The sequence below is a fragment of the Ranitomeya variabilis genome, chromosome 7, assembly GCF_051348905.1.
Source record: "Ranitomeya variabilis isolate aRanVar5 chromosome 7, aRanVar5.hap1, whole genome shotgun sequence".
Taxonomy (NCBI): Eukaryota; Metazoa; Chordata; class Amphibia; order Anura; family Dendrobatidae; genus Ranitomeya; species Ranitomeya variabilis.
The window spans coordinates 59649313-59663050 of record NC_135238.1 but is presented as its reverse complement, the minus strand read 5'-3'; the positions used below and the strand labels follow the sequence as shown (position 1 = coordinate 59663050).

General features: G+C 45.0%; 1 protein-coding gene across 2 annotated transcripts in view; it reads right to left on the bottom strand.

Moving 5' to 3' along the window:
• Nucleotides 1-6289: 6289 nt before the first annotated feature.
• ERCC4 (ERCC excision repair 4, endonuclease catalytic subunit) overlaps nt 6290-13738 on the bottom strand; it is a 56666-nt gene continuing 49217 nt past the window's right edge. The window contains exons 11-12 of one of the 2 annotated variants that reach the window (XM_077275167.1): nt 7779-8440; nt 6290-6394 (exon numbers count right to left, since the gene is read on the bottom strand). In XM_077275167.1, coding sequence (XP_077131282.1) covers nt 6362-6394; nt 7779-8440 — 695 coding nt within the window. In that variant the 3' untranslated portion in view covers nt 6290-6361. Of the gene's footprint in view, nt 6395-7626; nt 8441-13738 lie in introns of those variants that run through there. The other variant, XM_077275166.1, reaches the window with a different exon arrangement.

Below are 13738 nucleotides of genomic sequence, written 5' to 3'. Positions count from 1 at the left end.
CTCAACATACTTATCTAACTATCACGGTCTTGTCCATACATTTTCTTAAAACCATGACCTTCTTAGCATCATAAGAAAATAGGAGGCAACGGACCAAGACCAGCGACTCTCATCTGACCAGATCACCCCGTAGGTTGAGTATTTTAAAATTAGTTTTTTGCCTTGCTGAGCAAATTAGCGTTATATGTACAGCATTATAGCATGCTGTCACATGGGGCTGAAAGGTGGTGGCAGTAGGTTATATCCGAAAAAAATGGCGACAGGTTCTCTTTAATATGAAACCGTTCAGACATTGTTGGCACCATAATCACTGAATACCACTGAATCCATATGGACTGGATTGTTTATTGCAATTAACAAATTAGATGGAGGTACTGACATGCTCTGAACAGCTCGTTCTACCATGCCCCAGAGACGCTCTACATGATTAAGATCCGGGGACTGTGAAGACAATGGTGGCAAGGAAAACTCGCTGTCATGTTCCTGGAACCAATCCAGAACTACATGGCCCTTGTGGAATGGTGCGCTGCCCTGATGTAAGAATCCATCCGACATAGGGAAGACAGCAGAAATGAAGGGATGGAACATGAACAACCTGTGTTCATGACATAGAGTACATACTATATAAGACATTTTTAAGCCAAACTCAGACTTCTTGTATCACGGTCCAAATACAGACTGCTCTGCACAGACTAACCGCAGGTCTCCTCTTCGGAGCTCAACAGGCTCATATATGCCATTTGTTATTTTTAGTCTGGAAGTGGCAGTATCCATGGCCCCTTAGCAGCCCCCAGCTGCCTGCTTTAGCTTGGATGGTTGTCAAAGATAGGGGGGACCCCACACTGCTTTTTCTTTCAATAATTAAAAAAAAAAGTGTAGGGACCCCTCTATTCTTGATAACTAGCCTTGCTAACGCTGACAGCTGAGGGCTGCAGCCCAGAGCTGTCAGTTGTGCCTGGCTGGTTATCAAAAATACAGGGGTACTCACGTGGTTTTTTTAAATTATTTATTTAGAGCACAGACACCGGCTAGTGAATACTCCCATCTGCTGCCGCCTACTCTCACGGTTATTAACAGCAGCAGGCTTTGGCTGATGGGAGTAGTAGTTCCATCAGCAGACACCAGTCCGATCATAGCTGCACATTTACACTGTCATTTGACAGTGTGGGAACCGTGGATGTCTGACCAGTGGTAATGATTTTACCACCAATCAGAAGCAGGGCTTGCCGCACTGTCATATGCATGACAGTGCGAGAAACACCCAGTATTTGGTGGCCAAACCCGAACAGTAACACAGATTTCCACGTGAAGTCCATATTCGGTGTCCATCTCAAACAATAGGTGTTCGGTACGGACACCGAACTTTACTATTTGGGTTTGCCATCTCTAATATATAAAGATCACGCACTATTCTGGCGTTCAAGTCTACGGTACCATAATCGGAGGCGGAATCAGCTCTCAGTTTTTCTCCCCTGGAGGTGGTGGACTCACAGACTGCCCTGTTTGTGGTCTGATCATACCACAGCTCCTGGGCAGGGGAGGAAGCAAAAGACAATACTGACATTACAGCAGGGGATAACAGATGATTCTTTTTTTTTTTGAGTAAAACATTTCACTGCCTGTATGTAAACAATATTTTACCTCAAAGCGTCACCTGTGATCCTGTGCTACCCTGTCTGTATACTCTCTTTCACTTCCCCCCCCCGCCCAGTAACTGTGGTATTTCTGAACCATGTTCCTGTACGGTCAGACACAGCCATTACACAGCAGAGGCACATTTATAAGATTATCTCAGGACAGGAACATTTTTTTTTTTTTTTTAACACATCCAATTGTAGAAATTACTTTTATTCTAAGAAAATATTCTATGTTGACGAAAATATACTTTTGTTCCTGGCACAACCCCTTTAAATATTATTGCACTCATTGCAGAAAAGGAATCCTATTAACATGTTTTTGCATATACAAGGAGCGATATCAGCTGTGGAAAAGTTTGTCCACCAATAATAATTATACCTTTATTGTAGACGTCAGACATCCCAGAGATGAGAAATCTAATGTAGAAGCCAGATGTAGATATGACAACTCATTGGGGGTGTGACAAGTAGAAGGAGTGGTCAGAGTTGACCCGCCCCCAGTGCACTCACAGCCTGATTTGAATATGGCTTCTATACTAGATTTCCTATGACTGGTACATCGGATCTCTAAAAAAAAAATTTTGTTGAATTTTTATTGGGTGACAAGCACCTATGAAGCCATACAACTACCTCCATACGTAGATAAAAGTGTAGTCAGATTCCCTTTAACTGCTTTGAAAAGGCACATTTCTTTGATGACATATCATAGATCAAATAAATGAGGAATAAGGATCCTGGGAGAAATTGCACTTTACTTTTAGAGATATTATTCATTTTAGTGAAGTCCACTGTACACGGTGATCAATATACACGCAATAGCAATGCATGAATTTTAAAAGGAGAACGTTCTTGGCTGACTTAGGTCAAAAGCTGGTCATACTCAACATGTTTGTGAATGAGAATATTTTTGTAAGATACCTACAGTGGGTGAAATAAGTAATTGATCCCTTGCTGATTTTGTAAGTTTGCCCACTGACAAAGGCATGAACAGTCTATAATTTTAAGGATAGGCAAACCTCATCATCAACTACAAAAAACGTCTGACTGCTGGGCTTGCCAACAAGGGTTTTGCCACCAAGTATTAAGTCTTGTTTGCCAGAGGGATCAAATACTTATTTCTCACTGCAAAATGCAAATACATTTATATAATTTATACAACGTGATTTTCTGGATTTTATTTTTGATATTCTATCTGTCAGTGTTAAAATTAACCTACCCTTAAAATTATAGACTGTTCATGTCTTTGTCAGTGGGCAAACTTACAAAATCAGGAAGGGATCAAATACTTATTTCCCCCACTGTAAATATATCAGCACAAAAACACACACCTTCTTTGATCTTGATTAGCACACATTTTATATAATATAAATAGTTATTAACCCGTTCTGTTTCTGTAACACATGGTGCGCACAGTGTTACATAGCAGAAAGAAAGGATTCTTCTGAGATCAAAGAAAATATAAATATGTAAAGTTAATTTAATCTGGCTTTCTTTTTTTGCTAAAAATTGCCCAAAGGTGCGTTCACACTTTCCGAAGGTTAAAACAACCACTGATTGGTGGTCATTTAAAAGCTGTCTGCATAGTTCAGCTGCACAGAGCAATGAGTAATACGTCGTTGTCGGCTGTGCAGGTCCTGTTTACAAAGGACGATGCACCGCCGAGAATGATGATTTTTTTTGAGCAAACCAAAAGATCTTTTCACCCGACTAACAAGCAGCTTTTTTTTCTTCTTCAGACTGCAGTCGTAGGAGCACTCGTTAGTGATAATCATGCAGTGTAAAATGCGCCTTTACACTATTTAGGCCAATCACATATCTTCATTACAATGTGAATGTCTCCTAGTGATAAAAAATGGCAAGTGTAAAAGAAGAACATGATTCTTAGTAAAACCATAACTAATCAGAATTGATGGGTCATAGATAAAAATAATACTCATTATTTGGGTGATAAATATTTGTCAGCCCACTTTTTCAGTTATATACACAGGGGAAATGGATACACTGCCCACTTTAAGTACTCGCTGCCGAAAAAAAAAATCACGGTGCACCTGAGCAGCTCCAATGTTAAGTGCTCAATGTAGTTACTTAGTTTCGCAGGGAAACAACTTATCTGAAAAGCTGCACAGGCGATCATAAAGGCAGCATGGTGAAAAAATGTTAATTGACAGTTCACTCTGCAGCGCATCTGTGTAGAGTGAGCTGTCAATCAAAATGCTGGGGCGTGCTAACAGCTTGACTGTGGGCACACCTTGTATGACTGAAAGCCAGCAGCTCCTGGGAGGAATAAAGTTCATTTTTCCCCAGTAACTGCACTTTCAGTGAGATAGCCAGACAGCTTTGTAGTGCTATTAAACTGCAGGATTAACCCTATATTCAGGTTAATAGTGTTTCAGGACATAACATGTTCCCTTTATTTTAGCTTCCTGTTAAGTTATCAATGTTCCTAGACTATTAGCATTATATTTAGAGGGATGCTTAGAATACTTTATGCTGGAGTAGGAATAACTAGATGCTGTATTACTACACTTTACTCTGGGTCTAAAAGGTAACGTTTCTCCTTGTCTCGAGTGAAATGCCAGTGTAAGGAGACTTATAGGCCATGCAATGCTCCTATGTGAAATTACGGTAAATATGCAAATTGTCTCAAGAGGACTTGAACTCTAGTGCTACCTATTGAAAGTGGCAATGCTAAAAGTCACTATCGACCCTATAATGAAGCTTGCCATATGACTTGGCCTATAAGTCTCCTTACAATAGCATATCGCTCTCCTCAAGAATGCCAGTCAGAGGCCTCTCATACAGCCAAATTAGATCTCATACTTTGCACAGAGGAAGGACAACACCCCAAACCACATGCCTGCAAATCGAGATCCGGTTTTATCTTTTATACAAAGTTATATGGCAAGGCTCGATATTGACTTTTAGGATAGCTACTTCCAATAGGTGACACTACAGCTTAGAAAAGAGACATCTCAGAGGTGATCACATTTATATGTATAAATACTTGTGGTTAATACAACAGTCTGGCACTTGATTTATTCCTACCAAAGACCTTAGAAAGTACCAGGAGACATTCTTTACTTGTGTAGGAAATGTAATTTTGGCTGCTAAATAGGAAAGGGTTCCTTACAGTTAGAGCAGTTACACTGGGGTACTCCTGGCTGCAAGAGGTAGTAATAGCAAATGCTATAAACGCATTTAAAAAAGGTCTGGGTACTTTTCTCACAACAAAAGGCATTGTGCGTTATAAATAATTTAGCGACAGAAAATGTATAACTGGTGGAGAAAGTGTGGACTTGATAGATCTGTATGTCTTTTTTTCCAACCTATCTAATTATGAAGCCAAAGGCATCCACACACTGGCTGTTTTACGCGATTATATTCCTCACTTAAAAAGAAGAATCAATTGTGACACTAATGGCATCCTGGTACTGTTAACATTGAAATGCTGGAAAAAGAATAGAAAAAAACAAAAAACAAAATAGAAGAAACTTTCTGAGACATATTTTGTGAACTAGGAATAAGTAAAGCAAATTAAGAAATCATGATTGGATGCTTCTTTAGAAACCAAACAATATTCAGGAACATGTAATTATAATTAGTATTAGATGACTATTCAAATCATTGTCCAGACAGTACACGGGCCACCAGGTACAAGATAAAACAATTGACTATCATTTATTACAACTGCTGTCTTCATTAGGTCATATATCAGCACTGCTTCAATCCAACAATTCCTTTCATGTGCTTTCCTCCTTTTCTATAGTGTGCCTCTGCCATCTCTGAGAATATACATGCTTTCTCGCCTCTCCACACTGTGAAGATCTGTCAACAACCCCCTCTATGCTATGGTCTAACAATTAAGAGGAGGGGGGGGGGATAGGGGGTAGAAGCAGAAAAAGTTGTCATAATCAAAAGCTAAGACAGTTGATACTTTTTCGCAGATCACTTAGCTGGAAAAAAAGACTTACAGACACTGTGCAGCGGCAAAGAAGTAGAAATTTTTTTTAATGAAGACTATTTAGAAAATGAATGAATGAAAAACAAAATTCAGTGCGAATGTGTACCTATCCTTTAAGTAATTAAGTTCATCACATCAGATACAAGATTTTACAAACCATTGATGGTTTGTTGATGGTTTAAAAAATATCTGCACATAAAGGGGCCTTTAAAACAGGTATATTTAATTATGTATAAATTGTAGTAAAAATGTAAATCATCACTGATCAAGTTGATGCTCCCGGAGTAATAAGTACACATAATTTGAACCGGACACTAATCCTAAAGTCTATTTCATACACACTTGCTGTACAGTTGAACAGACTCTTATCTGATCTTCTTACATTATTATTAATGTTAAAGAGAACCTGTCACCAGAAAAACCACCATTAACCTGCAGATATGGGGTTAATCTACAGGTTAATAGTGTTGTTATGCTGGCCAACGTCTGCACATAGCCTAACGCTGCAGGGAGAAAATTAACTTTATTCCCCCAGCAGCGTTCCCGTCCCATTTCAGTCACAGGGACGGCGCTGGTGACCGGTTCCCTTTAATTATGGTGTAACTATATAATTTATTAATACAGGATGATAAAATAAAAAAAGATAATTGAATACAGTTCATGATGGAAAACAGAAGCAATTACAAGTCTAAAAAAAATAAATATTTGTTTTATTAAATAATATCGTTATTTATATATCTGTCAATGTGTGTGTATATATAAATCATATACATTTATGTGGAAAGTGTTTGCCCCCCTCCTGATTTCCTGTTCTTTTGCATGTATGTCACACTTAAAGGTTTCAGATCGCCAAACAAATGTAAATATTAGACAAATGTAGTTTAAAAAAATGAAGGCCTTTACTATTATATTAAGGGGGAAAAAATCCAAACCTACAGGGCCCTGTGTGAAAAAGTGATTGCCTGACCAGTAAGACATAAAGGCTCATCTCAGTTTTGCCCAAAAACATCTTGATAATCCCCAAGACTTCTGGCAGAATACTGTGGACTGATCAGACAAAAGTTAAACTTTTTGGCAGGTGTATGTCCCTTTACATCTGGTGTAGAAGTAACAGCATTTTAGAAAAGTAACATCAAATAGTAAAATGTGGTGGTAGTGTGATGGTCTGAGGCTGTTTTGCTGCTTCAGGACCTGGAAGACTTGCTGTGGTAAATGGAACCATGAATTCTGCTGTCTACCAAGAAAGATAAATATCTTGGTACCGTGTTAGCCAGTAGACAGCAAAATATTTAGAATTGAGAGTCCTCAGTGGTTGATACCTTCAGTTAGCCATTAAAAGGTATCAACCACTGAGGACTGTCAATTCTAAATATTTTGCTGTCTACCAAAAAATCCTGAAGACTGTGTGGACATCTGTTTGTGACCTCAAGCTGAAGCGCACTTGGGTTATGCAGCAGGACAATGATCCAAAACACACCAGCAAGTCCACCTCTGAATGGCTTAAGAAAAGCAAAATTAATACTTTGGAGTGGCCTAGTCAAAGTTCTGACCTTAACCTGATTGAGATGCTGTGGTATGACCTTAAAAAGGCGGTTCATGCTCAGAAACCCTCCAATTACAGCTATTCTGCAAATATGAGTGGGCCAACATTCCTCCAGAGAGTTGTAAAAGACTCATTGCCAGTTATTGCAAACGCTTGATTGTAGTTGTTGCTGCTAATGGTGGCCCAACCAGTTATTAGGCTTAGGGGTCAATCACTTTTTCACACAGGGCCCTGTAGGTTTGGATTTCTTTTTCCTTTAATAATAAAGACCTTCATTTAAAAACTGCATTTTGTGATTACTTGTGCTATCTTTGTCTAATATATAAATTTGTTTGGTGATCTGAAACATTTACATGTGACAAACATGCAAAAGAATAGGAAATCAGGAAGGGGGCAAACACTTTCACACAACTGTACTAATATATATATATATATATATATATATATATATATATATATATATATATATATATATATACATACACACACACACACACACACATATATACATACATACATACATACACACCTATGTATTTTATACACACACGTATGGGCACGTATCTCAGCGTTTGGCTTTCCCCTGGGAAATCGCTTCTGTGTAAGACGTGTGAATGAAATCGTGAAGTTGTTTTGCCATATTAGAGTTTCCGAGGATCTCAGACAATCTGTCTAGAGATAAGGTTGTCAGTTCTGTTATGTTCTTTACATGATTCATTATGGCTCGGCAATTTTTGGCATTAACCCCTGGCATTTTTAGAAGGAAGTCCTGAGGGCCTGGATTATATTTCTCAGATTCCGGGATGGTTTCAGAGTCTGCAGTAATAGCCATGGCCGTGGCGGCGTCTGGCTGTGGCCTGTTCTGCTTCAGCTCCTCAAACAGTTCTGCAGTGGCGTAAGGTGATGGACACCACAGAATACGAAGTCTAGGAAAGTGCAGAGTAAGGAGGGTGATTTTTGAGGTGATGTCGTTCACAGAAATTTCCTGGTGGATGGAACTTCGAGATGTGAGAGAGAATGGCTTGTTGGGGTCAAATTCTATCAGAAGAATAGGCCGCTTGTAGTATCGGCACATGGAAACGCACTGCGTGTAGAGGCGGCCATTGTTCAATGAACCGATCAGGTCACTCACGCTTTTCCGCTCTACGCATATGTCGGGAGTTAAAATATAATCTCCCACTTCTAGAGTGACAGGTTCTATGTCAATGCCGCGTCGGTGGATCAGAGATGGTAGCTCGCTGCGGAATTCCCTCATGTCAACAATGATGTTGTGCTGCACGTTCTTCTGTTGCTGGCCTCCTAAAAAAAAAAAAATCAAAGAACTAGAATGACATGTGCGCTAAAGGAAAAAAGCAAGACAATGATCATGTAGAAATATTGAAGGGGTCACCCAGGATTAAAATAACTTACCGTCTATACTCGAGTATAAGCCGACCCGAGTATAAGCCGACCCCCCCTAATTTTGCCACAAAAAAAACTGGGAAAACTTATTGACTCGAGTATAAGCCTAGGGTGGAAAAAGGAGATTTTTGTGTACTCACCGTAAAATCTTTTTCTCCGAGTCATCATTGGGGGACACAGGACGAATGGGTGTTATGCTGCTGCCACCAGGAGGACACTAAGTTAAACACACACAAAAGATTAACTCCTCCCCTGCAGTATACACCCACAGGCTGGACAATCCAGAGCCAGTTCGGTAACAAAGCAGTAGGAGTAAACCAGTTATCAAACAGAAAACATGTCATAGTCAAAACACAGACTGAAAAGAACAATTGAGCCAACTAGGCTAACAGGGAGGGTGCTGTGTCCCCCAATGATGACTCGGAGAAAAAGATTTTACGGTGAGTACACAAAAATCTCCTTTTCTCCTACGTATCATTGGGGGACACAGGACGAATGGGACGTCCCAAAGCAGTCCCTGGGTGGGTCACCAGAAGTTATAAATGCTGTGCGAGCCTACAACTACAGATGAGACACAGCCGCTTGTAGGATTCGCCTACCGACGGAAGCGTCTGCCGAAGCCTGAAAGTGCACATGGTAGTGTTTCGTGAACGTATGTAGACTGGACCATGTAGCAGCCTTGCAGACTTGTGCTGCCGATGCCTGGTGCCGGATGGCCCAGGACGCGCCGACTGACCGGGTAGAATGAGCCTTGATCCCCGGAGGTGCAGCGTGACCCTTGACACGGTAGGACTCTTGGATGGCGGAACGAATCCACTTGGCAATGGAGGCCTTGGAAGCGGGTAGTCCCTTCCGTGGCCCCTCCGGAAGAACAAACAAGGCATCTGATCTACGGAAAGACGCAGTCCTGGAGACATAACGTCTGAGACCCCTCACTAAGTCCAGAGTGTGGAGCGCCCTTTCCGTGGGGTGGGAAGGCGCAGGGCACAGTGAGGGAAGAACAATTTCCTCATTAAGATGGAAAGAGGAAACGACCTTCGGAAGAAAAGTCGGACATGTCCGCAGAACTACCTTATCCTGGTGGAACACGAGGAAAGGAGGTCGGCACGACAGAGCTGCCAGCTCAGAGACACGTCGAATAGACGTGACAGCCACGAGGAAGACAATCTTCCAAGACAAGAACAGTAAAGACACCTCGTGCAAGGGCTCAAAAGGTGGCTCTTGAAGGGCACAGAGAACTAGGTTCAGGTCCCATGGTTCCAAAGGCATCTTGTAAGGCGGAACCATATGAGAAACCCCCTGGATAAAGGTCCTGACCTGCAATCTGTTTGCGATCCTTCTCTGAAAAAGGACCGAGAGAGCAGAAATTTGGCCCTTAAGAGAGCTGAGTGCAAGACCCAAGTCTACGCCTGATTGGAGGAATTCCAAAATGTGAGGAATAGAAAAACGGAGGGGGGAACGCCTCCGATCCCTGCACCAGGCGAAGTATGCCTTCCAAGCGCGGTGGTAGATGCGCATAGAAGAAGACTTGCGTGCACGGAGCATGGTAGATATCACCGTCTGAGACAACCCCTTCTGCCTCAGAACCCAGGACTCAACGGCCACGCCGTTAAACACAGGGCCTCTGAGTTCGGGTGGTAAATGGGCCCTTGAGACAGGAGGTCTGCGCGATTCGGCAGCCTCCAAGGTACGTCTGAGACCAGTTGAACCATCTCGGCATACCATGTCCTGCGTGGCCAATCCGGAGCGATGAGGATTACTGGAATCCGTTCTGCCCTGATCTTCCTGATAACCTTCCCCAGAAGGGGAATTGGGGGAAAGATGTATGGGAGACTGAAGCCCTGCCATGAGAGGACGAGAGCGTCGGCTCCGAAGGCTGAGGGGTCGTGAGACCTGGCCATGAAGACGGGAACCTGACAATTGAGGCGGGATGCCATTAGATCCACGTCCGGGGTCCCCCAACGAGAGCAGATCTGGTGAAAGACTGCGGGATGAAGAGACCACTCTCCGGGATCGAGGCTGTGGCGACTTAGAAAGTCCGCTTCCCAGTTTTCCACGCCTGGTATGAAAACTGCTGAGAGAATGGAATGATGTGCCTCGGCCCAACGGAGAATTAGCGTCACCTCGACCATGGCCGCCCTGCTGCGAGTGCCCCCTTGGCGGTTGACGTAGGCTACTGCAGTAGCGTTGTCGGACTGGACTCTTACCGCACGTCCGGAGAGGAACTGCTGAAAATGATGGAGGGCTAGTCTGATTGCCCGAATCTCTAAGATATTGATGGGTAGCTGGGACTCCTGCGGCGACCAGCGACCCTGGGTCGAGTGACGCTGGAACACTGCACCCCAGCCGAAGAGACTGGCGTCCGTTGTGACAACCAGCCAGTGCACCGGAAGGAAAGACTTCCCCCGAGTCAGGGAGGACCTCTCGGTCCACCACCTGAGGGATTGTCTGATTTGGCGAGAGAGAAGGAGACGGCGGTCGAGCGAGGCGGGATTCCTGTCCCATACTGCCAGAATGGCGTGTTGTAAGGGCCGGAGGTGAAAAACCGCAAAGGGCACTGCCTCCATTGCCGCCACCATCCTGCCGAGTACCCTCATGGAGAAGCGTAGGGAGTGAGAGCGAGGTTGAGCAAGCTTCCGGACCTCTCTCTGTAGAGTAGATACCTTTTCCGGAGGCAAGAGTACTAGACCCTGAGAGGAGTCTAAGATCATGCCCAGGTAGGGTATGGTTTGGGCCGGGACTGGGGAAGATTTTTTGAAATTGAGTTTCCAGCCCAGGCGTGAAAGAGTATTTATAGTGACATCTACCGCCTCTGAACAGGACCGGAAAGAGGGACCCTTTATAAGAATGTCGTCCAGGTAGGGCAACACCACTATGCCTCGAGCATGGAGAATGGCCACGGCAGCCGCCATGACCTTGGTGAACACCCGAGGAGCGGTGGCCAGCCCGAACGGTAGGGCGACAAACTGAAAATGGTGGCCCTGGACCGCGAAGCGGAGAAAGCGCTGATGAGACGGCAGAATGGGAATGTGCAGGTAAGCGTCTTGAACATCTAGAGATGCAAGAAACTCGCCCTCTTCCAGAGAGGCAATTACCGAGCGGAGGGACTCCATTCGGAATTGACGCACACGGACGTACCTGTTGAGGAGTTTGAGGTCCAATATCGGACGTACGGAGCCGTCCTTCTTTGGTACAATGAAAAGATTGGAATAAAAACCTTGGTACCTTTCGTCCTGAGGTACCGGGATGATGACCCCGTCGTCCCATAGCGATTTTATGGCCTGGAAATACTGACGGACCCTTGCTCTGGGAGGAGGGGACTGAAAGAAACGAGATGGGGGAAGAGAGACAAACTCTATCTTGTAACCGACGGATACCAGATCGCGGACCCATCGGTCGGGAACTACCGAGAGCCACGCGTCCCGAAAGAAGAGTAGGCGGCCGCCAACTCTGTCGGTATCCTTTGGCGTCTGCCAAGAGTCATTGAGGAGGAGACCTGTTAGATCTGGACCCCCTGGACCCCTGTTGTCTGGGTCTGCCTCTCCAAGAGGGAGAAGGTTTGTAAGATGGCTGGGAGGTTCTGTCCTTGCGCTGACCTCTCCCGACGCCAGGTGGCGCGGAGGAAGGATTGGACCAGTTGGAACCGAAACGGAAATATCGGCCTCGGCCCTGTTGGTTGCGAAAGGGACGAAAGGTCCGTTGCTGGGGAAGGAATTTGCTCTTTCCCCCTGTGGAGTCTGCGATCATTTTATCTAGTTTGTCCCCAAACAGACGTTCACCCTGGTATGGAAGGGACGTGAGGGATTTTTTGGATCCTGAGTCCGCTTTCCAGTCCCTGAGCCAAAGGGATCTGCGGACCGTGACAGCATTGGCCGCTGCCTGTGAGGCACAGTTGGCCGCGTCTAAGGATGCGGAAACTACAAAGTCCCCCGCTCTGGCAATCTGAGTGGCCAGGTGAGAAACCTCAGGGGGTAAGTCGGCATGAAGTGCAGTAGAGGCTAAAGACTCGGCCCAATGGGACATGGCTTTTGCAACCCATGTGGCGGCAAAAGAAGGAAAGAGAGAAGCCGAGGAAGCTTCAAAAGCCGAGCGAGCCATCTGATCAATTTGTCTATCCGTGGGATGCTTGATGGACGCGCCCTCGGAGGAAGATAGAACCGCCTTTGTGGCTAGCCGCGACACTGGCGGGTCCACGGAGGGTGACTGAGACCACTCCTTAGCAAGGTCCTGAGCAAACGGATACTTCAATTGCATAGCCTTCTGACCTGAGAAGCGTTTATCCGGACGGACTCTATGGAGATCGACAATGTCCTTGAATTGAGGATGCGTGGGAAAAAACCTATGAGCCTTTGTAGTCCGCCCAAATGACACGGGATGAGCCGCCTTAGACGGGGCTTCCTCCTCTAACTGTAGAGTCTGACTTACAGAGTCTATGAGAGAATCAAGGGTCTCTTGGTCATGACGGTACTCTGGGGAACAGGACACGCTGGAAGCGTCGTCCAGAAAAGATTCCCTGCTATGATCTGGGGATGAGTGACGAGAGACTTCGCTCTCTGAACCAGAAGGCTGATCACGGACCGGAGATATTACCCTGGACCTCTTTCTATATGAGTGAGGGCTTCTGGAAACGGAACGACCTCTGGGCCGTGAGGGGTTCTTAGACCGCGTTACATCATCCTTGGAAGTACCCTGGGTAAGGGACGGCTCACGGAGGGACTGTATCGTCCTTTCCAAGGATGCCACAGATCGAGCAAGGGAGGACGCCCATGCGGGGGTACTAGGTTCAGTACATTCCGGGTCAGAGGCCGGATTATCCTGTGCCGCGGGCATTTCACAGGCAGAGCACAGCGGGGTGGTGTGACCTCGGGGCAGAGAAATCTTGCAGGAGGTGCACACAGCAAAAATAACAGAGTGGGTCTTTCCAGTCCGTTTTTGCCTAGACTGTGACATATTTGCTGTGGAGTGAGCGTACTGGCAGGGGAGAGAGGCAATCCTATTGGGTGCGTCTCACCTAGGATCCGCGGTGGCTTGGCAGGGAGATCCTGAAGCTTTCCTCCTGTCCTGAGCGCTGCGGTGCTGCAGAGCCGCCAGTGCACTTCCTGGTCCAAGATGGCCGCCGAGAAGTGAGAAGGGCGCTTCTCGGGAGCGAGAAGCGCCCAGGGAGGGGGCGTGTCGTGGGCGGGCGGCGGCATGCTT